This window comes from Corticium candelabrum, chromosome 13 (genome assembly GCF_963422355.1).
Source record: "Corticium candelabrum chromosome 13, ooCorCand1.1, whole genome shotgun sequence".
Lineage (NCBI taxonomy): Eukaryota > Metazoa > Porifera > Homoscleromorpha > Homosclerophorida > Plakinidae > Corticium > Corticium candelabrum.
In genome coordinates, this window is record NC_085097.1 from 3,998,788 (window position 1) to 4,024,241 (window position 25,454).

General features: G+C 42.4%; 5 protein-coding genes across 5 annotated transcripts; all 5 read left to right on the forward strand.

Moving 5' to 3' along the window:
* The first annotated feature begins 7,155 nt into the window (after positions 1 to 7,155).
* On the forward strand, positions 7,156 to 8,701 carry LOC134189037 (uncharacterized). The gene is made up of 2 exons (XM_062657267.1): positions 7,156 to 7,362; positions 7,425 to 8,701. Exons 1-2 carry the CDS (start codon positions 7,167 to 7,169, stop codon positions 8,654 to 8,656), a joined length of 1,428 nt encoding a protein of 475 aa, XP_062513251.1. The 5' UTR covers positions 7,156 to 7,166; the 3' UTR covers positions 8,657 to 8,701.
* A 469-nt stretch (positions 8,702 to 9,170) lies between these two features.
* Positions 9,171 to 11,783, forward strand: LOC134188527 (uncharacterized). The gene is made up of 2 exons (XM_062656690.1): positions 9,171 to 9,306; positions 9,829 to 11,783. The coding sequence occupies exons 1-2, from the start codon at positions 9,171 to 9,173 to the stop codon at positions 11,661 to 11,663; spliced, it is 1,971 nt and encodes a 656-aa protein (XP_062512674.1). The 3' UTR covers positions 11,664 to 11,783.
* A 192-nt stretch (positions 11,784 to 11,975) lies between these two features.
* LOC134189031 (uncharacterized) lies at positions 11,976 to 13,361 on the forward strand. The gene is made up of 2 exons (XM_062657263.1): positions 11,976 to 12,100; positions 12,250 to 13,361. The coding sequence occupies exons 1-2, from the start codon at positions 12,052 to 12,054 to the stop codon at positions 13,239 to 13,241; spliced, it is 1,041 nt and encodes a 346-aa protein (XP_062513247.1). The 5' UTR covers positions 11,976 to 12,051; the 3' UTR covers positions 13,242 to 13,361.
* Positions 13,362 to 13,965: 604 nt separating this feature from the next.
* LOC134188466 (uncharacterized) lies at positions 13,966 to 16,792 on the forward strand. Its single transcript, XM_062656631.1, has 2 exons — positions 13,966 to 14,123; positions 14,823 to 16,792. The coding sequence occupies exons 1-2, from the start codon at positions 14,003 to 14,005 to the stop codon at positions 16,649 to 16,651; spliced, it is 1,950 nt and encodes a 649-aa protein (XP_062512615.1). The 5' UTR covers positions 13,966 to 14,002; the 3' UTR covers positions 16,652 to 16,792.
* A 1,662-nt stretch (positions 16,793 to 18,454) lies between these two features.
* On the forward strand, positions 18,455 to 23,184 carry LOC134188467 (NEDD8-conjugating enzyme Ubc12-like). Its single transcript, XM_062656632.1, has 7 exons — positions 18,455 to 18,608; positions 18,670 to 18,764; positions 21,716 to 21,754; positions 21,811 to 21,914; positions 22,574 to 22,637; positions 22,707 to 22,737; positions 22,892 to 23,184. Exons 1-7 carry the CDS (start codon positions 18,500 to 18,502, stop codon positions 23,002 to 23,004), a joined length of 555 nt encoding a protein of 184 aa, XP_062512616.1. The 5' UTR covers positions 18,455 to 18,499; the 3' UTR covers positions 23,005 to 23,184.
* The last annotated feature ends 2,270 nt before the right edge of the window (positions 23,185 to 25,454 follow it).

Consider the following 25,454-nt stretch of genomic DNA (forward strand, 5'->3'; position numbering starts at 1 on the left):
TTCTTGCTTTGTAAACAATGCTCATTGATTGAATTACTGCTTGTCCCAATAGAATGGAAAGTAGACGACACTGTCATGTGTACAAGCATATGCACATAATGGTGTGTGTTGTTGTAGATGGTGGAAACCAACATGCAAGTGAATCTGCATTGTTCACAGGTAATTCAGTCATATATTGCAATGTACAGGTAACTAAAATTATTAGCTCTTGACTGTCAGTCACAATTGTATTGAATGGAAGTCTATTGGTAACTATGCAATGACGTATGGATAATTTGATGATTTTATTGTAATTTACTGTGTGTAGGCAATCTCGAGAGTAATTATTTAGCTATCAGAAAAGCTGTCTGAAAGTGTGGCGCTGGGCAGTGCTATGAAATTGGCCTGGAGTTGGGAATGAAAAATGATCAGATCAAGGAGAGAACTCGTGACAAATGTTACGATACCGGGAAAGTACTCGCTCTAATTGAAACAAGAAGAATGAAATTTGGAATGCAGCAAACAATAGAGGATTTGTTGAAGGCTTGTCGTCGAATACTGTAGTATGGTGGTACCGCGTTGATACGGGGCTCCCGGGGTCACGTGGGCTCGGATGATTAGAGTTGCCCGAAGTAGCCTTTCTTTGTGCTAATAACTTGAGTTACTACAATTGGCGACAAGGATGGGCGAAGCCACAGCGAGTGGAATAGCAACAGCCACACCAATGCCGGTGGCAGCGTTCGGCAGGCTAGACGCCTTTGATGCGGAGTCCGACGAGTGGCCGCAGTACGAGGAACGAATGTTGTGCTATTTCGAAGCTAACGGCATCACGGATGAGTCCAAAATGAAGGCCATTTTTCTGTCAGCAGTCGGCGCACGCACGTACAAGTTACTGCGCAACTTGACGGCTCCCGCCAAACCGAGAGAAAGGTCTTTCACAGATCTGACGGAAGCTCTGTCCAACCACTACAACCCCAAGCCGTCGGTTATGGTACAGAGACTGCGATTCAATTCGAGAGTCTGACATACGGGTGAGTCAGTTGCAGAGTTTGTGTCCGCGTTGCGCGCGTTATCCGAGTTTTGCGAGTATGGAGAGACACTGAACGAGATGCTCCGCGATCGTTTAGTTTGTGGTATTGACGATGAGCGCACACAGCGGCCGTTATGAGCAAAAAAGAACTTGTCATTTGCGCGGGCTTTGGAAATAGCGCGCGCTACAGCAGCGGCGGGAAAGAATGCGCGGGAGATAATGGCGTCCAAAGTTGTTGACAAGACAGAAGAAGCGAAGGGTGCAGCGGCTGTACACCGAATGCAACCGCAAATGCCCAAAACCTGTTATCGTTGTGGACGGTCAGGACATTCTCCTACTGAATGCAGGTTCAAAGAAGTCAAATGTTTTGCATGCAAGAAAGTGGGACACCTCAGTCAAGTCTGTAGATCAAAAGGGCAAGGCAAGAAAGCCAGTCGGATTATGAAAACAAAGGCCAAAACTGCAAACACACATCAGGTGGAACAGGCAGAGGATGAGGAAGTGTATCGCATAAATACCACCACCCAGAAAGGGGAAACACCAATTACTGTCCGAGTGCACATCAATGGCGTACATGTTGAGATGGAAATCGATACGGGTGCTTCCATCACCATCATGTCAGAGGACACCTACAGAAAATTGTGGCCCAACATCAATGAAAGTCTAAGACCAACCCACGTAAAATTGAAGACATATACAGGGCAGCAAATCCGTGTGAAGGGAAGCAAAATGGTACAAGTGCAATATGGAGACCAATCCAAGAAACTTTCGTTGTTAGTCGTCAGTGGGTTGGGTCCCACACTACTGGGACGAGATTGGCTCAAAGAAATACGCCTGGATTGGAGAGTTACTTGCAAGGTGGAGTACCACAAGTCTCTCGAGGAGGTATTGAAGAGACATGAAGAGGTCTTCAGGGAAGAGCTGGGGACGTACACAGGCGATCAAGTGAAAATACTGGTGGACACCAAGGAGTGTCCTAGATACTGCAAAGCCAGAACAGTCCCATTTGCATTGAGGGACAAGGTGGAAACTGAACTTCACCGGTTGCAGGAATTAGGGATTATTGAACCTGTGACGCATGCTGACTGGGCAGCACCTGTAGTGGCTGTCCTGAAGAAAGATAAAGAAACTGTTAGGTTATGTGGCGATTATAAACTAACAGTTAACCGCGTTGTGAAGCTTGACAGACATCCTATACCCAGGATTGAGGACATTTTTACCAAAATGACGGGTTGCACAGTGTTCTCAACTCTCGATGTGTCGTAGGCATATGAGAAGTTAGTACTAGACGAAGAATAAAGAAGAATAGTAACGGTGAACACTCACAAGGGCTTGTTTCGGTATACACGATTACCTTTCAGAGTAGCCTCAGCGCCAGGGATATTTCAAAGAACGATGAAGAATGTATTACAGGATATTCTGCAGGTGGAGGTATACCTAGATGACATACTGATTGGCGGAAGGACAGAGACGGAACATCTGACCATTCAGTAGCAAGTTTTGGTACGCCTCAAGCAAGCAGGCTTCAGGCTACAGCGAAAGAAATGCTCGCTAATGACTCAATCAGTAGAGTATTTGAGACATTGACTGGATGCGGCTGGCCTACACCCAACAGACCAGAAAGTGAAAGCTATTCGAGCAGCACCAAGACCAACGAATGTCACGGAACTGAAGGCATATCTGGGCCTTCTCATCATTATAGTAGGTTTATGAAAGGATTGTCAACAGTATTGGGACCATTGCACCAGCTTTTGAACAAGGACAGCAAGTGGCGATGGACAAGAATGGAAGAGAAGTCGTTTCAGAAGTCCAAGGAACTCTTACTATCGACTCAGGTGTTGACCCTAAACGATCACTGGTCCTGTCTTGTGACGCATCGAAGTATGGAATTGGGGCGGTACTTTCACACACTATGGAGGATGGAGCCGAAAAACCAGTGGCATTTGCATCTCGTTCCCTGAATCAAGCAGAAAAAGGCTACAGTCAGATTGAGAAGGAAGGCTTGACTTGCATTTTTGGGGTAGCAAAATTCCATACGTATCTATATGGGCGTACTTTTCAGTTGGCCACAGACCACAAACCGTTGATAAAGTTGTTCAATGAAAGAAAGAAACGCCAACACAAGCGGCAGCGAGAATACAATAATGGGCTTTCAAGTTGGCCTTGTATGACTACAAAATTCATTTCAAACCTGGAGCACGTCACAGCAATGCGGATGCATTGAGCAGACTACCACTTCCAGACATGCTAAAGCAGGTGCCGATTCCTGAAGACACTATCTTCCTGATGGAGACCTTGGACAAATCACCAACGACCTCAGTAGACATTGCAAGATGGACGCGTAGAGATCCTGTTTTATCACAGGTTTACAAATTCATACTCAATGGCTGGCCTGGAAGTAGGGCAAAAGAGCTATAATCTTATGCAAGGCGCCGATATGAACAGTCGGTACACCAAGGATGTGTCCTTTGGGGAGCGAGGGTAGTGGCCTCACCCCCAGGAAGAAAAGTAGTACTGGAAGAACTCCACGATGGTCATCCCGGAGTTTCGAGGATGAAAGCATTATCAAGGGCACATGTGTCGTGACCTAACATGGACCGAGACATAGATAATTTAGTCCAGACTTGTTATGAATGCCAACAGCATCGTCACGATCCTCCAAAAGCCCCACTTCATCCGTGGACTTGGCCACCGCAACCATAGTCACGTCTTCATCTAGATTATGCAGGCCCTTACCAGGGATACATGTTTCTTATCATCGTTAATGCACACTCCAAATGGTTAGACTTGTACCCGATGAAAACAGCAACTTCAGCAGCTACAATAGAAAGACTGAGATGGTCATTTGCAACCCACGGCTTGCCAGACACAATTGTATCAGACAATGGTACTGTTTTCACAAGTGGTGAATTCAGAAACTTCTTACGGAGAGGAGAAATAAAGCACATACGCTCCGCACCCTACCACCCAGCAACAAACGGGCTGGCAGAAGGGCAGTGCAGTCTGTTAAACAAGGGCTGGCGAAAATCACCCAAGGATCCACCAGTGAAAGAGTGACCACGTTTTTACTACAGTACCGGAAGACACCACACTCTACCACAGGCATATCTCCCCCAGAAGCACTCATGGGGAGGCGGCTAAAATCGAGAATAGACTTCCTTAGCCCTAGTCTGGGTGCAACCGTGCAGCAGAAGCAAGCGCAGCAAGAATGGAACCATGATCAGCGAGTGCTTCAGCGGAGTGTCAACATTGGAGACTGGGTGTTCGTGAAAAGCTACAGACATGAGCCAGGGTGGTTACCTGGAACAGTCGTTAAAAAAAGGGCCCAGTATCTTATGACGTTCAAGTTGCGGATGAAGTGTGGCACAGACACATGGACCAGCTGCGACATCGCCATGGAAATACTACCACCACTACGGCATTCCCACACAATAAACGTCAGAGACACACCGGCAAAATACTGCGAGTAGGGATGAGGTTATAGAGACACCAGAACACCCAGGTCCAACTGACACTCTAATAACAGAGCCACAGAGCCATTCAACCACAGCAGTGGAACCAGAACCAGCGGAGGTAACCGGACTTGGGTTACCATTCCAAGCACAGGAGACGACAAGTTTACATTCAGACCCCACTACTGAAGCAGAAGAGAGACGTTATCTCGTTAGACGTCGGAAGCCTCCGGACAGAATAGATTTGTAAGAACTAGTAATCACGGTTTAGTAGAGAATCATAAGATTTGTTACCTGTAGCGGTTGATGTTACTGTTAGCTAAGGAAAGGGGAGTGTAGTATAGTGGTACCGCGTTGATACGGGGCTCCCGGGGTCACGTGGGCTCGGATGATTAGAGTTGCCCGAAGTAGCCTTTCTTTGTGCTAATAACTTGAGTTACTACAGATACTCATCCCTATACACGATGAAGTGATACAACAATGGAAGAAAAAAGGTCAAATGTTTCAATTATGTAGGTAGATGGTTGGCGTTGACAAAGTCTGTTGTGTATTATTAGGATCGGGGCAGTAGCAATTAGAAACAAGAAGCTGAGCAATGAATGGGAAGCATTACATTACTACTGACTTGCCCCTCTTCACTGACGATTTTTGGTCTCCCACTGGACAGTTATATTTTGTTATAAGCATTGTATTCATTTGTATTTCGTTATATTAAAACAGCCGGCTAAGTACATGAGGTGGTTGCAGAGGTTCACGACATCATCAAATATCTGATGTTATGATGACGACATCATATGGCACTGTTTGGTGACGCAAAGGCAGTACATACAATACCCACCAAATTGTCTGTAAAGTCACTTTCTTTGAATTTTGAATTGATTTTTGTGAGATGACGTCATAGCATAATCGGTGTCCACGTGCGATCTGTGAACTACAGCACGTACGCCTGACTGTCTCACAGTCTGGTGGATGCGTGGAATTGCTCGCGGGTAGGTGGTGCTGTACTGTAGTCAGTGGCCTTGTAGATATATGGTAGTAGAGACTGGTCACCGGCTCCGTATATATACATACAGGATAGTCGTCAAACTGGCAAAACGTGAAATTTGGTCACTGGCCTTATACAGTAGGTAGACGACAGTATATAGTCTAGGGTTTCGTCTGAGTGGTCCAGAACGCATGCCTTGATTGCAACAGTCTCATTACGTATTAACTACAATACAACGCCATCTTCACAGTCAAGAACAACCGCATCAACGTCTGTTACAACTCCTTCCCACCTCTCACCATGAGTTTGTCTCCTACTTGTCTGCATCGGGCCCCTCGGATATTTGAGCAGCAAGGCGTCATCCCTAAAGTAAAGGCTGCCACGAGCTGCACACAGCGAATCGCAGAAAATCAGGGCTTCCAGAGACCCAAGTTTGCATTCGCAATCAAGTAATTTGCCCCGAATGTACTGTACGCGTGTATAATACAAATTCAGTACTGTACGTGCGCGGTGCTTTCAAATGTTGGCAGGTGTGAGTTACTCAGTTAATTACTTAATTGGCCTGGCTGATGCAATCCAGCACTTTCTTCCCAATCTCATTTACGGCAACCTGTTGGACTGAGATATACCAGTGTGAAGACTGATAGTAAAAGTTATTGGAGGTTAGCTGAGACGTCTATACTCCACTTGCATATCCGATCGGAAATAACCGACATACCCTTTTTCATGTTCGACCAATCCAAGAGTAACATTCCCAATATGTGGACACAAACTCTATTGTATCTATTGGCTAATTAGCGTCTGTGAAGTGTTGCAGCCAATTTACATTTACATATTAGGGAGTTTCCGCTCAATACCAAAGTTGCAAAGGTAACAGTAGCAGGGCAGAGATCAAGGTCGATTTGATACTGAAAAACGATGCCAAGACGAGACAGGGTAACCATCTAGGAAGCCACCATGTCTCCTTTATGCAACCCTACAGCCTCTTCTTTTCTAGAAATCTGTCCGGGCAAAAAAGAAAGATCAACGAAGACGCCATCGTGATAGACATACAGCTTCGACAAAAAGCTGCAGTAAGTGATAACTCACAAGAAAAAACTTAGAGTCAGAAGTAGACATTGCTTACCTTACAGCATGTTGACCTGAACGCATACACTCGCATGACATTCGATCTAGTGAGCAGTTTCAAACAAGTTTGCTCGCAATTGCTAATCACGATTGCACGTTGCTGAGCCAAACGCAATGTCGACCGCATGCTTCAGCTTCGTGTACATATTGAGCAAAAAGTTAAAGGTCATTGTACGCCTACGTATATATCCACATGTAACACAAATGTCTCTTCTCTATAGGGCGGTGTGATGCATTTATCCTTTACAATGACGAGGACAAAGAAAGCAATGATTTTGTTTCTTCTACGCTGAAGCCTTTGCTACTCCAAAGTAACAAGAGTGTAATAACGACAAAGGACTTTATTCCCGGTGTCAGTTACAAGAACAATTTCGACTCTGCATTAGTGGAATCAACACTAATTTTCGTAATCTGGACAATAAAGCTCTTGAATAATCCAACATGCGATTCGGACGTCGGGAAAGCAATCACATACTGCAATTCAAACGGGAAAGAGAAACTTATTCCTATTCTACTGGAGAAATGTAAAGACCCTTCGCTTGAACCAATTTCTGGCATTACCTGTGACCGATCAAAAGATCAGTATGAGGACATGCTGGCTAAAGACCTGGACAGAGCCTACAAGTTCCATGAAAATCGTTTGCATAGTACGTCTCACTTAGCGTCACGTGAGGCTTTCTCTAACAGTGGCGTCACCTCACGCACTGGCCTTGGCATAAACAAGGAGAAAATCAGCACCAAAAGCCGCAAACTAAAGCGTCATAAAATCAGTCCTGATACTATCTCAGGTAATACGATAGCTACGGGTGGTGTAATTGTACTACATAACTGGACTGTTTGTCATGTTTAGAAAGTGGACCGAGTACTGACAGTAACGCGAGCGCATCGCGATCGCCAAAGCAGTTCAGACTAAACTTGCACAGCCCCTTCCAAACACTCGAGTACCTCCACGGTCGGGCATACGTTATTAAATACATCGGCATCATTCCTGCAATCGTGTACGCTCCATTAACTTTCTTCATTTACCTTTCCAACTATGACAGTCATGACAGAACAATTCCTTTGGAGGTAATCCAGATCCTCCTCGGTCATTTTCTGTTGGCCTTGCTTCTGATCATTGTCCCCTACCATCTGTTTCTCTACCTGACCAAAATCGGAGCAGAGGAAGAAGATGCGATTCTCTTACTATGTGAACGCACTATGAAACCAATACGAAAATTCTTGAATGCTGAAGGCCAAATGAAGCATGACGTCAGAAACCCACGTTTAATTTTCAAGAAATTGAAACAATTCCTTCAAAGTGTTGCAAGAGTAAACTTGATTACAGCGTGGCTCTATTCTTTGTGCATGGTTGCAATACTTTGGATGGTCGGACATTTCGATTTAAGAATCGAAAACAGACACGGACATTACTGGATTGCCTTCTACAAGATACTAAACGCAGCTGCTGTTGTTATAGTGCAAGGATGCGCTAGAACTCTGATCGGAATTCACCAATACGAGAGAAACTTACTTGTTGACGCCCACAGAATGGTTCACGACGCCCGTCTCATAAACAGTGACGTCATCCTAGAGGCAGCTCAAATGCTGCGTGAGAGAAGCTTCAATCGTGCTAACAAAGCATTTGAATTTATCGTGTTTCTTGCTATCGGGATATTGGCGCTCAGCATCACGACTTTGACCAGCACGAGCAGCTCGGTTCTAGACATCTGCTATTGCCTTCCAACGTTGTGGATTATTTTCTCTGAAGCTCTTATCAACTGTCCAAAACGACACATGAAATTGATAGCTGTTGCAATCAACCTTATCATCTTGGCATGTCTCATCTACGCTTTCAATCATTTCAATGTAAACAATTATCAGCAAATGGTAGAGCCTCTCAATTTTTTCCTCCACGGAGTCACACTGCGCATGCTCTGTTTGACGGCAGCATTACAATGGTTGCTCCATATTTTGACATGGTTTAGAATAAAGAACTGGCCTCTACCAGATCCAAACTTCGGGAAGCAGTGGAAAACTCTGGCAATGACAATAGTGGCACTATCCATCCTGTTGACTCTCAGTCTGTTGCCACTACACTAAATTGTAGTATGTCTACTTTTGTGGATATATATATATATATATATATATATATGTATATCATGCATGAATACTTTAGGCTAGTACTTGCAGTTGTCTCTCAATATATTTGTATCGACAAACACTTATGTACAGTATGTAATAAGTTTAGATAGAGAGTCTAAAAATTCTTACGTTTTCTGTACCCTATAATACAGGACGAGCTCTATACGACCTAACAACTATAATCAGTTTCCCGTGTGTTTGTAAAATACAAAATTGCCAACTGAAAAAATATTAGTTTGCACTGTGCAAGTGATGTAATAGCATGCAAACATGGTGTAGGCGGTTTGGTTATCACGTGCAGAGTTGCTGTAATCGCGAAAGAATCTAGAGCATCCTGCGACATCAGCGTAAACACCATCCACTTGCAACTTCATTTGGTATTGCAAACATTTGTCACCGGACCAACGAATAATTATTGTTGCAGTGAAGAAAGAAGCCAGTCTATCGGAGACTATACGACAAGCTTGGAATCATGGAGGCGCGTAGACCTGAATACCGTTCAAGATCAAGATTCAGACATCTAAATAATCTTGGAGTTCCTAAACGTTTAAGGATATCTAGACGGGCGACAGCAGTGACTCACAGAAGTGGACACAAGCCTCTCTCCAGTGAGTATATATGTATACCATGCATAATTATTGAAGAGAGCACACACACAGCAGATGCAGTTTACATTTATTGCGATCTCAAACATTGGAAGTGTTTACAACTTCTTTCTCCGTCGTCGGAGACTAAGATTTAAAGCGTGGAAAAACGGCTAGAATGTACGCATGACTGTGGAAACTCTGATGGTCTCACTCGCGTGATCGATTATGCAAATGAGTCCAAATTGTTTCTGTAGATTTCGATTGCCGACAAGGGATTATATATACGTACGCGTGTTTGCCCTATTGCATGAATTCAGGAACAGCTGCTCCGCGCGGCTTACTAACTTATAATTTTTCGACAAACGGCTGTACTGTATTGAAAAGACGCTGACTAATTTCTGATTCAAATTGAGGGAGACGCCATGACAGCGCTTCTTCATACCTTTGTGGTGAACGCCCAAAGCGGGGTTCTGTAAGCAATTGATGCCAAAATTGCAAAGAATACCAAGATAGCAGACACATCCTTCATTGTTTTGTTTGTAGGAGGCTACGACGTGTTCGTCGTTTACAACTTCCACGACAGCGTGAGCTCTAAATTTGTAACTGAAACACTAAAACCTATTCTTCACAAGCAAAGAAGAAGCTGCAGGACATTATTTGACTTTGGCCTTGGAGAAGGTAACGGTCAGAAAGTGAATGATGTTCTCAAGCATTCAAAACTGGTTATCATCATTGTTTCTACTCCAAACATAGACAAGTACGGACTTCACGACGACAGCTGGACAGCCATTTACAATCGTATTAACGAGGAAAGATGTGGAATTGTTCCTGTCCTACTAGAAGAAAGAGAAATGCTACTACAACCGCTAAAAGGTATCATAGGCATTCAGTACATCAGAAACAAAGCTCATTGTAATAAAAACCTTTCAAAAGACCTCAAAAGAGCATTGGAATTTCAAGACGCCTACGTAAAGACACCACAAGCTTCAACTACAAATGCTGACATCCTTTCGAATGAAAGCAAACAAAGAGTGCCCGACTTCCATTGGGCAGTGGAGAAAGTCAAAGAGGCACCAACAAATTCTGAAACAGAAAACGACTTGTCTGACTTGGATGAACTAAATGAAGAAAATAGCAGAAGCACATCAGACACAAAGCACAAGTATCGGCTGGACATATTTGAAGCATTTAGATCAGGAGCTCATTACCAAATGAGAGATAGGGAAAAAATAATCACAACAATCTGCATATTATTGGTAATATGCAGTCTCACCGCAAATGCTACACTGTTCCTCCAATCACTTTACTATGGAAACAGCCACACGGTATTCCTGACTGTAATAACGCTGGTAATTCGAGTGCTGGTAACAGTCTCAGTAGCATTGGCTTCAAAGCAAGTCTTCACTTATCTCACAATGACACAAAGCAAACAAACAACTCGCACATATCTCGATGCAGTATCCGTCAAGCAAATCGGTGACCACATGATTAGAAGAAGCCTACTGAATTACAAAACTGTCAATACGGATGAAATATTTCTTTGCCTTCGACAAGCTCTAAGAAGTGTAGTAGTGTGCAACTTGTACACAGCGTGGCTCTATCCTGTGACTATGATAGTGATTCTTCACCAACTCGGATACGTCAGTATTGTCGTGCACCACAATCTGTCCAATAGCATCGTTTCTCTGAGCCAAATTCTAAACATTGCAGTTATGGTGATCGCACAAGGATTCATCAGAACGATGATAGGGATACACCATTATGAAAGAAACCTACTGATTGAATCACACAGGATGCTCCACAACCAAAAATTAGAAAACCGCACTAAACCACTCGTTTCATCATCCAAACAACTTCAAGAAAGAACCAGTCAGAGAGCAGCAGCTTCATTACCAGTTGGTATTGTAATATGTCTCTGCACTTTACTGATAACACTACTGGGCCCACATAGCTCCATAGGACCGCAAACAGGCGTCTTTCCAACACGGACTAAGCAATTCGCGCTCCTCATCAGTTGGATGCTTCTAGTTGAATCCCTAATGAGCTGTCCAACGAGAAGCATGAAGATTACAGCAGTTGCTATCAATACAACCTTAGCATCTGCTCTCATATATTCCAGCTGGAGTATGAATTACAACCCACACTTCAAAAGACTGCCTACACACTTTCTACCGTTCATCGAGCTAACAGTATTGTGTCTATTATCGGCATTCTACCTCATGCTCAACGTTCAAACGTCTGCAAAAACGATGAATTGGCCTTTGCCTACATTGAAATTCAAGGAAAATATTATCAAACAAACATCTCTGGTTGTAATCTCGATTTGTCTACTTATATTTGGTGTGCTGTTACAGAAAACCGTCATTCAACTTTGGTAACTTGCTTTGCAACTTTCAACTGTGATTACATTATTCAAATATTTTTAGCGCTCTTAAGCAATTAATGTGTCAGTACAAGTGCGTGCGCGCGCGCGCGTGTGTGTGTCAATCAAAAAACGTTACTGGACAAAAAAGCACAATTAGCGTCACTCTAGTTGTCATAGCATTCTACAAAATTGATCAAAAATTGATTTTATCATATTTTCCATATCCTACATATTATTGCCGTCAAATCAAAATTATTATGCTAACGACTTCCTGGCGATTAACATAAAAACATTCCAGAGACGTTGGATCACGCGACTCTCGTACTTCCTAGATTGCTTGCGCATTACGAGTACGACACATATTATAATATGTGAACGAACCCAACGAGTGCAGGCCAAGCATGAAGTCCGCCGCCAAGAATCGACAAAGAGAAGTCGAGAAACGTCAAGGCAAGCACACACACTTTCGACCACGCCTCTTGTGTTACTTGTTACTTATTCGCTGCTATATACAGCACACACAAGTAGTGGACGCTTAGATCATCTTTAGTATTAGCAGTTGCTTGCCTACATTGTAAAATACACGTGATGCCTTCTAGATAAAAACGAGTTGAAAAGCTACCAGAGTGTTGTAACTTTGTCCTTCTACCGGTTGTACGATCGCCTCAATGCTAACCTATACATCAAATACGGCTGGTTCTTGATAATAAACGTTTTGATCACGTGTGAAATATTCATCATCATTGCACCCATGAGTTTGCCAAAGGAAGATCTTGCCCAGTTTGGCCTACGTTGCACTCTACGTTTCTGTCTTCCTCTGTTTCTCTGGTCCTCACTGGAACGACTGGCAAGGCAGTTTAGATGCTGTTATCATAGCGACTGTAGAATGTTGTCTATATGTACAAAGAATGTAAACGAAAGAACTCACGAGTTGGATCTAAAAATCGAGCTCCTATTGTCATTGCTCTTTCTTGTCGTTCTCTCTGTGTTTGGAATAAGAAATGGACTACCTGGTAGAAACGAACTCCAAGATATATTTCCAGCCGAGGCTTTACCATATGTATATATTGCCGATGGAAGTTGTCTGCTCTTCATTGCTTTACAAATTCAACTGACAATCGCCCTAATGGTGTTTGAAAGCAAGCACGTGTATCAGTCGTCGTGTCCGGACACAACGGTTAAGAGATGGTCTCGAATAAAGGGTACAATTGTTGTCACAACTCTTGGATTATTTGCTAGTGCGTTTGCACGTCTCTTCTTCAAGAAAAGAAGTGCACAAACGCACGTGCTGACGCACCTTAATTGGGATGCTTTAATTGGGGGAGGAATAATGTTTCTCAGCACTAACAGTTGCAGAGTGTTCCGCTTGATGGCCAGTGTTGCGTTGTTCGTGATTATGGTTTTGGGAGACAGAGAGAAGGCAGCAGATGCGAACCTGGTTCATTCTGCGCTGCATTTGGGAGGGTGTGCGATGATGTACAATATGATCAGTGGTGGGAAGATGCTCTATCTGTGGTCTGATCGATTTCAGAACATTCTGTATCAACTAGTGGCCGTTACGGCTCTTGCTGTGATTGCAGCTGATCTGTAACATTGAATGCTGCAATTGTAAACTTTTATAGCAAAACGGTCTCTGTTGCTATAGTTACCTTAGCAAACTGTCTACTTGTAATTTTATCTTTTCTATTTTGACTTTAGTACGTCAAGTTCATACCCCGACAAAAATTATTGACTCAGTCTCTCTTCAAATATAACTTTAAGCATGCACCTTACTTTATGCACCCAAGGTGACGCACACAAATTAACATACAGATCACTCTATATCACATGTCCACTACATGTGTGTGCACGGTTAAAGTTTTAGCTCCGATCTCACTTCCCTATATACAGACTCGTTTGGACAAGGCACGTTCCGACGTTAGCCATCCCAATCCTGAAACCTAGTAACAAAAGTGTGCAAGACAAGTAGGTTGTCAACTAATTGCCTAGTAGTATAAATATCCCAACCTAAGTTAAGCGTAATAAATGTTGCATGGACATACAGTGTCTAAAACAGCATCATCTTTCATCCACAACTCTATAGCTAAATTCAATAGCAAACGAAATTTGGTTGATAGGAAAGGTCATTGCATGATAAGGGCAAAGGTCAATCAGTGGTGCATCATTTCTAAGTCTCATGCATGTGGGAGGGAACTCCCATCAGTACCCAGTATGTATAACTAAAGCAATTTGGAGCTGTGGTGAGACTTGCAAGCAAGTGTAACGTGCTTATGAGTTGAAGTAAGTCAAATTTGTTTGTTGTCTAGAGTGAGTGGCGCCAAAGTCTTAACAGAGTGGTGCAGACAGAGGAAGATGAGCGAACCAAAGTTGGCGAAAAACCTGCCGCGGCGTGAAAACCCGCAACAGTGGAGCACTGTGCAGAGGAAGAGTTCAACGAAAAGAAAACCAAACGACAACGGATACGCTCCTTTATGTGTGTCATTGTCGGTGCTGACCTCTTGTCGCTAATACAGATGCATGCAGTAAAAGTGCCTAATGCAGTTCGTTTGCAACATGCAGTAGATGGATTTGGACTCATTCCAGATCGATCATATTACCCGCAAGTACTCGATCATGTGATTATTCGTGTTCCCGAGTAGGTACAGTGAGCTCACATGACGCACAAACAAGAATTGCCATCATGCTGGCTTGAGAAGAAGGCTACATATATATATACCACATCTAGACCGTATTTCCTCAAATTAGTGTTCGATTAGTAACCCTGCTCGAGTTGTAACCCATGCCTTGGATGTAATGCAGAGATCAAAAGCTAACACACATTGAGGGAGAAGTGTGGCAGAAGAGACAAAGTCATGAAAATAATGCATGATATCATGACGATGCGGACATTATGGTAATGAGGACACTGCTGTGAACTACTAGTCTCGCGTAGCTAGACCATCTCCGCCTATATGTTTCTTTGTTATCAGACTTTGAAAAAATAGTAGCCCGTGCTTGATTAGTAACCATGCTTAGATAGTAACCCGTGGTTTGGATCAGTTTGAAAAATAGTAACCCATGCACGGATTACTGTTCCAGGAAATACGGTACAGTCAATCCGCATGCACGGTCTATAAATGGAATAAAAGGTTAGCTAACTGTACTTCAATAATTACGATCTGTGTTGTCTTAGGGAAATGCGACGCTTTCGTCATCGCCAATTTCGACGACGACTGCAGCAAGCAATTCGTGAGAAGGTTGCAAACACTATTTCAAAGTGAAGACCTTGCATGCCTAACAACTGCGGATTTCGTTCCCGGCGTGACCCACAATGAAAACCTCTACAACGCCATGTTGTTTTGTAAAATAGTCATCGTAATTGGAACAAGGAGGCTAACACAAAACAAAAGAGTAAAAACGGACGTCGAAATGGCCGTTGCATACAACATCAACCATACTGGTAACCAAGTTGTTCCGATTCTATTGAATAAAGACGAAGGGCTCCCACCAGAATTGAATCAAATAACAGCCATCCTTTACAATTCTTCAGAAAGTGATTGTGACAAGACGTTAATTTCTAGAATCAAGAAGACACTAAATTACCAAAAGATGTCTTCCATTGATGATGATTCGGTGTCAGCTGCAAATGGTACTATTATTGAGCTGCAATTTCCTGAAGACGACGAGAACAACGAGAAGCAGTCATTGCCAACAGAGACACAGAGCAATGAAACAGTCAATCCCAACTCGCCAAATACTAGAACTACACCAGAAGCGCAAAGCCTATCATTTGAGCAAAACAACAATCAGGAAATCGAGACAACACCACCCATGTCTTCCGATCAAGACAGAAAATACAATCTCAACATACTAGAGCCATTTCGATCAGAAAGATGCTATGATCTCATATACAGATGGGCGAAAGTGCTTTATTGGATCTGTATAATGGTGGGAAGTGTATCCATTGCGCTCAGTTTCAGTCTCTCATTACTAATCAACCCTGACACAAGATTTATGTTAACTCTAATCAGTAGGATATTACTGACTATTCCAATGTTCATAGCAATAAGAAGAGTTAACCTCTACGTCAGTAATGCAGCAAATGTGATGACAAATGAAAGACTAGAGTTTCAAGAACCAGCAGTACAGCAAATTGGAAATCACATGGTTGCAGAAAATCAGATGATGAACAACGTTACTGACGTTAAACAAATATTGCTGTGCATTCAACAGTTCCTTTGCATTGTAGCACGTGTAAATTTCATCACGGCCTGGCTCTACCCTCTTACCTGGGCCCTATTGCTGAAACAGTTGGGATACTTTGGTCGAGAAATCTACAAAGGAAACGGCTTTTGGTTTGTTTACATATGCAAAGCAACAGACTTTGTCATTCTGATATTAGTGCAAGGATTTCTGAGAACTCTCATTGGTATATACCATTATGAGCGAAATCTATTAGTTGAATCACACAAACTGCAACAAGACCCAAAGTCACAAGAACTTCGAAACACAATGAGCTCAACTGCCACATGGTTGCATAGTAGAATCAACACCACAGCTAAACAAATAACAACATTTGGCCTGCTACTCATACTAGTGGCGATACCTGTGATCCTATGGAATCATGGAATAACCTCTCTTATCAAAAGCTCAAAGGAAGCCCTGAATGGTTACATGACGCTGATGTTTTGGCTCATACTACTTGAAATGCTCATGCACTGTCCCACAAGACACATGAAGACCGTTGCAGTACTGGCCAATGCGTTAGCTGTCTTTGCTCTACACTTTGCCTTTGAACAGAATCCCCTCGTTATGGAATCTCTCACATGTTTCCTGCCGTTCGTTGAACTGCGCATGCTGTGTTTGATGTCAATGTTCTGTTTACTGCTGCATTGCACAACAGTTCTAAAAACTAACAATTGGCCCTTGCCCTCGTTTCAACTCAATGAAATAAGGAAACGACAAGCTCCTCTCATAATTATAGCTATCGTATTGTTGGTCTGTAGCACATTGCTAGCATAGAAGGTATGAACACTAACAGCATTTTCTCAAGTACTCGTAGAATTTGTTCAATGCATCCAATTTCTGACGCAATGTGAGAATATCAAACATAATCATTGCTATTGTAAACTACAATGTTCATTATCTCAATTAATTCAATTTTTGTTTGCTGGTGTTTATCTCTGCCGCTCTTTCTTGTGTTGGTCAACAATTAACAAACCACTGACATCTGCTTCACACTGCCAAACGTTCTGACTGTAACTGGCTCCTGCCAGTAACCTGACACCAGACAAGATGTTCCTTTGCAACGGAGAAATCTGAAAATACTCAGTCCTGCCAAAGACTTGTGATAGAGTCTGAGAGCTAGTATGAGACTACTAGATGTCCTGATGTACAGCTCAAAAAATGTTTCTGTCAATCAATAGTTGTGATGATTACCATGACTAACATGTTCCTGTCAACCCCACTCCATAATTCTTTTAATGTTGCACCCTCTGTGAGTAGCAAAAAATACAACCAGCAAGGATTTACTACCCAAACCAGACTAAACAGACCTATATACAGTACTGGTCAGAAAGGATTATTCACTCGTAGTAATTGCAAATTTAGACAAATTCAATGATTTAGACTGAATACAATAATTTGTCATCACTGGGGCTGCATGATGAGGAATCACATTGATCACATTGCGTTGGTCAACAATTGGTTAATTAAATGCTGAAAAGTATATATTCATTCTCGAAAATGGGCTAGTTCCAATAATCGATGAGTTTGAACTCAGTCATGGCAATGTCACACTAATGCATGACAATGCTCCCGCTCACTGGACAAAGAGTGTTCAAAAATGGCTCCAGGACAATGGCTCCAGCTCTCTTAGTCCCTGGCCAGTTCAATCACAGAATCTTAATTAATCCAATTGAGCACATATGAGATCTTGCGTATGCTGATCAGCAGCAGTTGCCACTTAACATGTCAGAGCTGTGGCAATGCTTGAAGACAGCCTGGAATAATGTGCCACAAGAAAGAACACAAACCGTTGTTGATAGCATGATGAAAAGAGAAAAACAATGTCATAGATGCTAGAGGAGGTCACACAAAATACTGAATCGATATTACACTAATTTTGTTAGGAAAATTGTAATTACAAGCCACATTAATTGTAAAATGTTGATTTGAGTAATCCTTTATGACCGGTACTGTTTATATATATATATATATATATATATATATATATATATATATATGTTTGGTTTTAAACAATGAGAAACAAAGCGCCAAGCACACTTTACCTCAAATATCGGCTGGGTGCACACGACCATATAACAAGCAAGCACTGACTCACGCATTGACTCACTCACTCACTCGCTCACTCACTCTCTCTCTCTCTCTCTCTCTCTCTCACACACACACACACACACACACACACATTCACACACACACACACACACACACACACACACACACACACACACACATTCACACACACACACACACATTCACACACACACACGCACGCACGCACGCACGCACACACACACACACACACACACACACATTCACACACACACACACACACACACACACACACATTCACACACACACACACACACACACACACACACACACACACACACACACATTCACACACACACGCGCACGCACGCACGCGCACACACACACACACACACACACACACACACACACACACACACACACACACACACACACACACCCTTGTATGGATCTCCACACTTCCGCCATTTCAATGATTTGTGCATCTTCTCCTTGAATTCACCGGAAAGATTCACAGAGCGACTACGTCATGGAACGCATGCGCAAACAATCCACCTCATTCAGTGTAAAATCGCCATGATCAAGCTCTTCTCGTTGAAGCAACAGAAGAAAGAAGAAGAGACGTCAGGCAAGTCTTCATCGTCTCATCGGCGGTCCTCACCAGCTCTTCTACGCATCACGAAAGGTAAAAACAGAATGTCAGAAGTTGTGGTTTCCTGTCGTAACAATGGACGCCTGGAATGAAGATTTGAACGAGCTGAGTCTCCCGAAGACGTGCCAGACGCTCTTCCCTGACCCAGACGACCTACTCAACTTCAGACTAGTCATCATGCCGGATGAGGTGGAGTCGCGTTTTCAGTCATTGCCATAGGCCTGACTGAATGTCGCTGTTAGATGTTAGGCTGGTTGTCACGTGTCTGTCTCTTTGTACGTGATTTGTCTTCTGGGTTGCGTTCTGTTGCGATGACTGGCGAGTAGGAAGTCAGGAGTCAGAGTGGATATGTGCATGTGTCATGTGCTTAATCATAATTAATGCATGAAGATGTTGAGTTTGGTTGCTTGGTTTCTGTGTGTGATTGCTACTTTTGTAATTTCGGCGGTTTTTAGATTGTTTGTTGAGTGTTTGTGAAGGAGTTGCAAATTATCGACTGCCTTTACTGGGTTTTCTCATTTGTATTTGTCCATCTGCATGCACATTCCTTTGCCTGTTTTTGTTGGACAGCTTGTTAGCCATTTGTATGAAGTTTGCTTGTCTTGCTTTTGTCTTAGACTATCTGTCTGTCTGTCTGTCTGTCTCCGTCGGTTGGTCTGTCTTTCTGTCTATCTGGGTCAGGCTGTCTGTCTGTTTCGGTCTGTCAATACATATATTTTCATACATCAGCATTATTACAGTCTAATTGTCCAAACACCAGTCCAAAAGCCCACAATGGGCCACACAACAAAACCCAACTACTTATAATTAATTCTGTCTGTCTGTCTGTTAAATACCATTTATTTCTTACATCGAACTATGATATGTTTCTGCAGAAAACTAAAACGACTACAACTAGACTAGTGTTCATTGGTAAGCAAGCTATAGAACAATGATACACAAACAAGAGAAACACTAACGTGGGAAAAACTGAATACTAAGAGACTCAGGCCTATCAGACCCACTACAAACCATGTTCAGTTTCAACGTTCAGTTTCAGTTTGAGGTGACTAGGTCATTGCATTTCTGTAATTGTACAGAAAATTGCTTCCTTCAGAAGTCTAGAAATTCTGTAGCATTACGTCTTCCTGCTTCATGCGACGAAAAGCTGCCAGTTTCTGAAAAGTTTTCTTCCTTCTCCCCATCTTCCATAACGAATGGGACGATGTTGACCCTCTGGGCAGCTTGTGTTGATCATACATGGACATCTTTCTAATTTCTGTTCGGTTTGCTGCAACCTCTGTCGCCTCGGTAGGGCTTGGAAAAAAAGCAGAGCTTAACGGGTGTGCCAACGAGATGAGATTTCAAGTTCAAGAACCCGCTCGGCATCAAACATGCTAATGTCGCATCTACATTCAGAGTTAGTATGTCTATTCCTTAGCTGGACGATGGTGAATTCAGAGACTTCTAAGGCACTCTGCCTGTCTGTCTTTCTGTCTGTCTGTTTGTGTGTCTGTCTATCCAATACATATATCTGTTTGTCTGTGTATCTGTCGAGATCCAGTGCCACATCCATGAATTAATCGTAACAAGCTGCTAAGGCTGTGTCTCCACTTGTTGCTCTTTAGACATGTTTAACGTTAAACACGTTTAGACTCTAAATATGTTTAGTAGGCAGTGTCTCCACTTGTCCATTTATTCTGGGCTAATAAAAGAATTATCCGGCACTTTGTTGTATCGTGCGAATTCGTTTCTTGTGCACCAGACAGTCAGAGATCATCTTCTGGTCGTCTGAAAAACCATCAGAGACACGAGTCTCTGTCTTTGCCGAAATCGTTCTCTCCTGACCCTCTGCATCAGTCTGCGCACTCTCTGACATTGCCTAGTTCTGTCTTCTTCCAGTAGTTTCCAAAGATAGAGAAAGAACAGTGTGAAAGAACTAAAATGGATTGTTTTAGAATGCGTGTTTCTATCACGTGACCGTTAAAGCTAAACCGCTTTCATTAATTAAACTACCTCCTAATCATGTTTAGCAAAAGCTGTTTAGGTTTACAGTTAAACAGGTTTAACGCTAGTGGAGACTGCCATTATTCTTAAACATGTTTAGACTTAAACAGGTTGTAAACATGTTTAAGCCCTAGTGGAGGCGCGCCCTTAGTCTTGTTTCAGTGTTAAATACTGCTAGTGGAGACGCGATTATTCTTAAACATGTTTAGACTTAAACAGGTTGTAAAAATGTTTAAGCCCTAGTGGAGACGCACCCTTAGTCTGGTTTCAGTGTTAGATACTGCACTTTTATTACAGTTTGATTAAAAATAAAAAATTCCTGTCATCTGTCTCTTGTCATGTCTGTACGTATTTATGTATGCATGTATGTATGTAGGTAGGTAGATACTTGCCTGTCCATATATGTCACGTTCAGCAGACACTACCCTAATATGAGTTTATTGTATGGGTGTGGTCTTGTACACAATATGAGCCAGCTACAGAGCTTGTACAGGTCACATTGAGGTAAAATATACTCAACAATCCAATCTGTTGTCATACCAACAGAATATACTCTGAGTATAGACTACATTGCTATTGGCACATATCATTCCAAATGCCAATAGAAGTCTATTACCACTCATCAGTATTAAACAAACTTTCACAAGCATTTCGCTACAAACACAAAAAACAATTGTAGCTATGGCAGTAAAAAATATGGCCATACAATAAATGACATAATAAATTACACAATAGATTACATAATAAATTATATATTGCATGGGTAGATGGTGTTTGTGGCATTGCTGACACCTCGGTCTCAGGGCTTATCACCTTACTAATTGAACTTCTTCTCCCCCTCACCTCCCACTCACTCCCCTCGGGCAATTATCTCTTGATAATCATGTGAGGCCTTGGTCAATAAATGCCGTAATCACTGGCTCAGGTAACATCTAATAGTAAAAAAATTAGTTGCATGTTTGTTGGGTAGCTATACTAATACAAGGATGGATGGACTATTGCCATGCATTACCTTTTCTACGGTCTACCTTCCATCAATTTCGTTATGCACACCGTGCAATTAATTATTTAATTTATTATCACATAATTAATTGGGTAATTATTGAACATTTTGCTTTAGCACTGTTGTTTATCTCTTGGTGTTTGTTGTGTAGGGATTTTACAAGAACGGACGGTTTTCCTTCTGTTTTAAGGTTGTCATCGTATGAAAACGTCTTTTCTTGAAGTCACTAATGTTGGTGTCGTTTAGGTTGGTCAAGGGTATCCTCACGAGGCACCGAAGGTCAAATGCGAAACGATGGTTTACCATCCTAATATCGATTTAGAAGGAAACGTATGCCTTAATATATTAAGGTAACATAATGAGTGTTTATTGTGGTGTGATGAGAGACAGGAGGGCTGTGCATGTGCACACACGTGTGCACAAACACACACACACACACACACACACACACACACACACGACAAATGGATAAGGAGCTGCCGTTAAATGGTAATGCCCCCAGCCAGATGGCTGGGTTCCTGTGCACTACGCAGGAGCTGTGGGCTGTGCTCAGCAATCTCCTGGAGCCTGGCCAGGTACTCGCCGGAGCACCGACTGCGAAGCCAACTGTGGTGTGGGCACCTGAAGTCCCACCCGGACCCCAGTGGCTGATGGACTTTGTCGCAGTCGGAGATCTTTGCCACCCCAGTCAAGTCGAGAGAGGCAATTGTGTGTAAGTTTCTTGCCCAAGGAAATTATGCTATAGCTCACCATCACTGTAACTTGAACCAGTAACCCTGCAAGGTCCCGGATGTAATCACTCCATAAGATGACTCTAACCAACTGAGCTATCGCACCACACACACACACACACACACACACACACACACACACACACACACACACACACACACACACACACACACACACACACATACACACACATGCACCACTACCAGTATCATGTCATTGTCAATGCACAGACATTTCGTGATGCTCTTTTGTAATGGCATCATATATTTGTTTGTAGGGAAGATTGGAAACCTGTTCTAACAGTTAATTCTATAGTCTATGGTCTGCAGTATTTATTTCTCGTAAGCAGTACTTACATTCAAGTCACATGTATCACATTGAATTCAACAATTATAACTTGTATTTGACAGGAACCTAACCCAGAAGATCCCCTAAACAAAGGTATGTGTGTATGTGTGTGTTACTGTGTGTGTGTGTGTGCATGTGTTTGCACGTGTGTTTGTGTGTGCGTGTGCATGCATGCACATTCAACTAGACACACTTCACTTCAACACAAGCAATGGAAGCTCTCTCATTATCCTTTTCATTCACACAGATGCTGCTGAAGTTTTGGCTACAAATCGACGGCTCTTTGAACAAAACGTTTATAAGTCAATGAGAGGAGGATATGTCGGGTCAACCTACTTCGAACGTTGTCTCAAAAACTGATAGGATGTGTTAGTACTAATGAATACAAGACAACTAAGTAGACATTGGTAGTATTTTTCTCATTGTGTTTAATATAAGGACTGACAATGTGGTATGTTTTATTACATGGACTTACATGGATGAACAAATACGGAGGCTCTTTTCAACTGAAATCTAAATGAATGTTAGTGGGACTACTGATTTGATCACGTGATCGGCTGAGAAACATAGTCACATGGTCTGCAGCTCGTCTTGTGCACATACAGTCTACATGTGTATGTTACAGTGTACATACAGCCTACATGTGTACATACATGTGTTACACTGTACATACAGTCTACATGTGTATATACACGTGTTACACTGTACATACAGTCTACATGTGTACATACACGTGTTACACTGTACATACAGTCTACATGTCTACATACATGTGTTACAGGGTACATACAGTCTACATGTGTACGTACATGTGTTACAGGGTACATACAGCCAACATGTGTAAACACATGTGTTACACTGTAGTACATACAGTCTACATGTCTACATCCATGTGTTACACTGTGCATACACTGCGTACCGAGGTTGCATGTATCGCGTACACACCCTAGCTTACATGTGGCTTACACATGATTTGTGAGGGTAAGCTGTATTTACACGAGTTTACATTTAGTCCGACCGCGTGTCAGCACATGGAAACGAATGTAAGTGGCGTAAATACGATATCGCATGTGTGTAAACAGTGGTGTCCACGCATTGTACGGTATGGTGACAAGATAACCATGCATTACCATGAAGTTTAAATGCGGTATCGCACGCATGTAAGCAAAGTTTACAAGCAACGTACATCCATGGTCGAAACGCAGTGATATAATCTAAATGTGTACATACATGTGGTACAGTGTACATACAGTCTACATGTGTACATACAGTCTACATGTGTACATATGTGTGACACTGTGTACACACATGTGCTACATGTGTACATACATGTGTTACACTGTGTGCATACAGTCTACATGTGTACATACATGTGTTACACTGTGTACATACATGTGTTACACTGTGTACATACACGTGTTACACTGTGTACATACACGTGTTACACTGTGTACATACACGTGTTACACTGTGTACATACACGTGTTACACTGTGTACATACATGTGTTACACTGTGTACATACATGTGTTACACTGTGTACATACATGGGTTACACTGTGTACATACATGAGTTACGCTGTGTACATACATGTGTTACACTGTGTACATACAGTCTACATGTGTACATACAGTCTACAAACGTAGAGTTGTATGCCTTTGTATCATTTACAAACAACATCAGGGTGAGAAAGTCCTAGAATAATTTGTCATTTTTAGGACTGTCCTGCAGTATTCAGCAAGACTATCAGCCTATCACCAGGACTTTCTTGTACATTAGTGTTCTCCCAGAATTTGTAAAAGGAAGAGCAAAAATTGATAATAATTAGGGTGACATGACATGCTTTTAGTGTAAAAACCATTAGTATTTCTGCACCAAAACATGACAAATGCTCTTCTGTACCATCTAACTTTAAACATGCACATGCCTAAACCTACTGTCTATTCACGGTAAGGCTGGACTCCGAAATTTGTAATATCTCTGTCTGTCCTTTGCACCTTCACGATGATCTCAGGGTTAGAAACTGCAGGCCTGGCGTTTCTGTCTAGCAGGGTATGTAAGCTCTTCGTACAAGAAAACGGAATGAAAATGCTTTGCATATCAGAGACATATTGGGAGACAATGAGTAGGGGCATGGTATCCGATTATATTTTAACCAGCAACTGAAATCGCTTTGGTTAAATGGTGTAACATGGTACAACTGGAGCAGCTCTTAGTGAGTACGCTCAATATGACTCCTATGTGTATCTCGCCATACTCACTTTCGAGTTCAACTTCATGGGGAATACAGCGTATGCAAGACGTGCTTCTTGCATGTGAAAATAACTGTTGTCAAGCCCATCCAGAAACGCAGAGTGAGCCTGAAAGATCCTGCGAAGAACATCGTGTCATTAGTTTGACACAGCAAGAATTTCCATTACATACAGACAGTCAAAAACTATGAGTCGACAAACACTACAAATGGCAACGATGTCACAGTCTATTGAAACCCAGCAGCTGCTGTTGAAACGGTTCCCAGTGATTTCACTATCCGAAAGCAAATCATTTCTTTGTTCTAAGGAAAACCAGGCTTACCAGGAATTTCCAAAACAGCACTCAGGGCAGCAATACGGAAAAAGACATTTTATGGAAGAAAACCCATTCTCAACAAGCAAGTAAGCACCCGGGTGCTTCTTAGGAATCTTTGGAAATTGGGGGAATCGACTTGAGTACAGTAGAACCTCACTAATACAAACAAATCCTCGCAATAATTCCAAGGCAGCCAGATCCAAGTTGACTCATTGAAGCGGCTAGCTTAGTCTTCAGCAAAT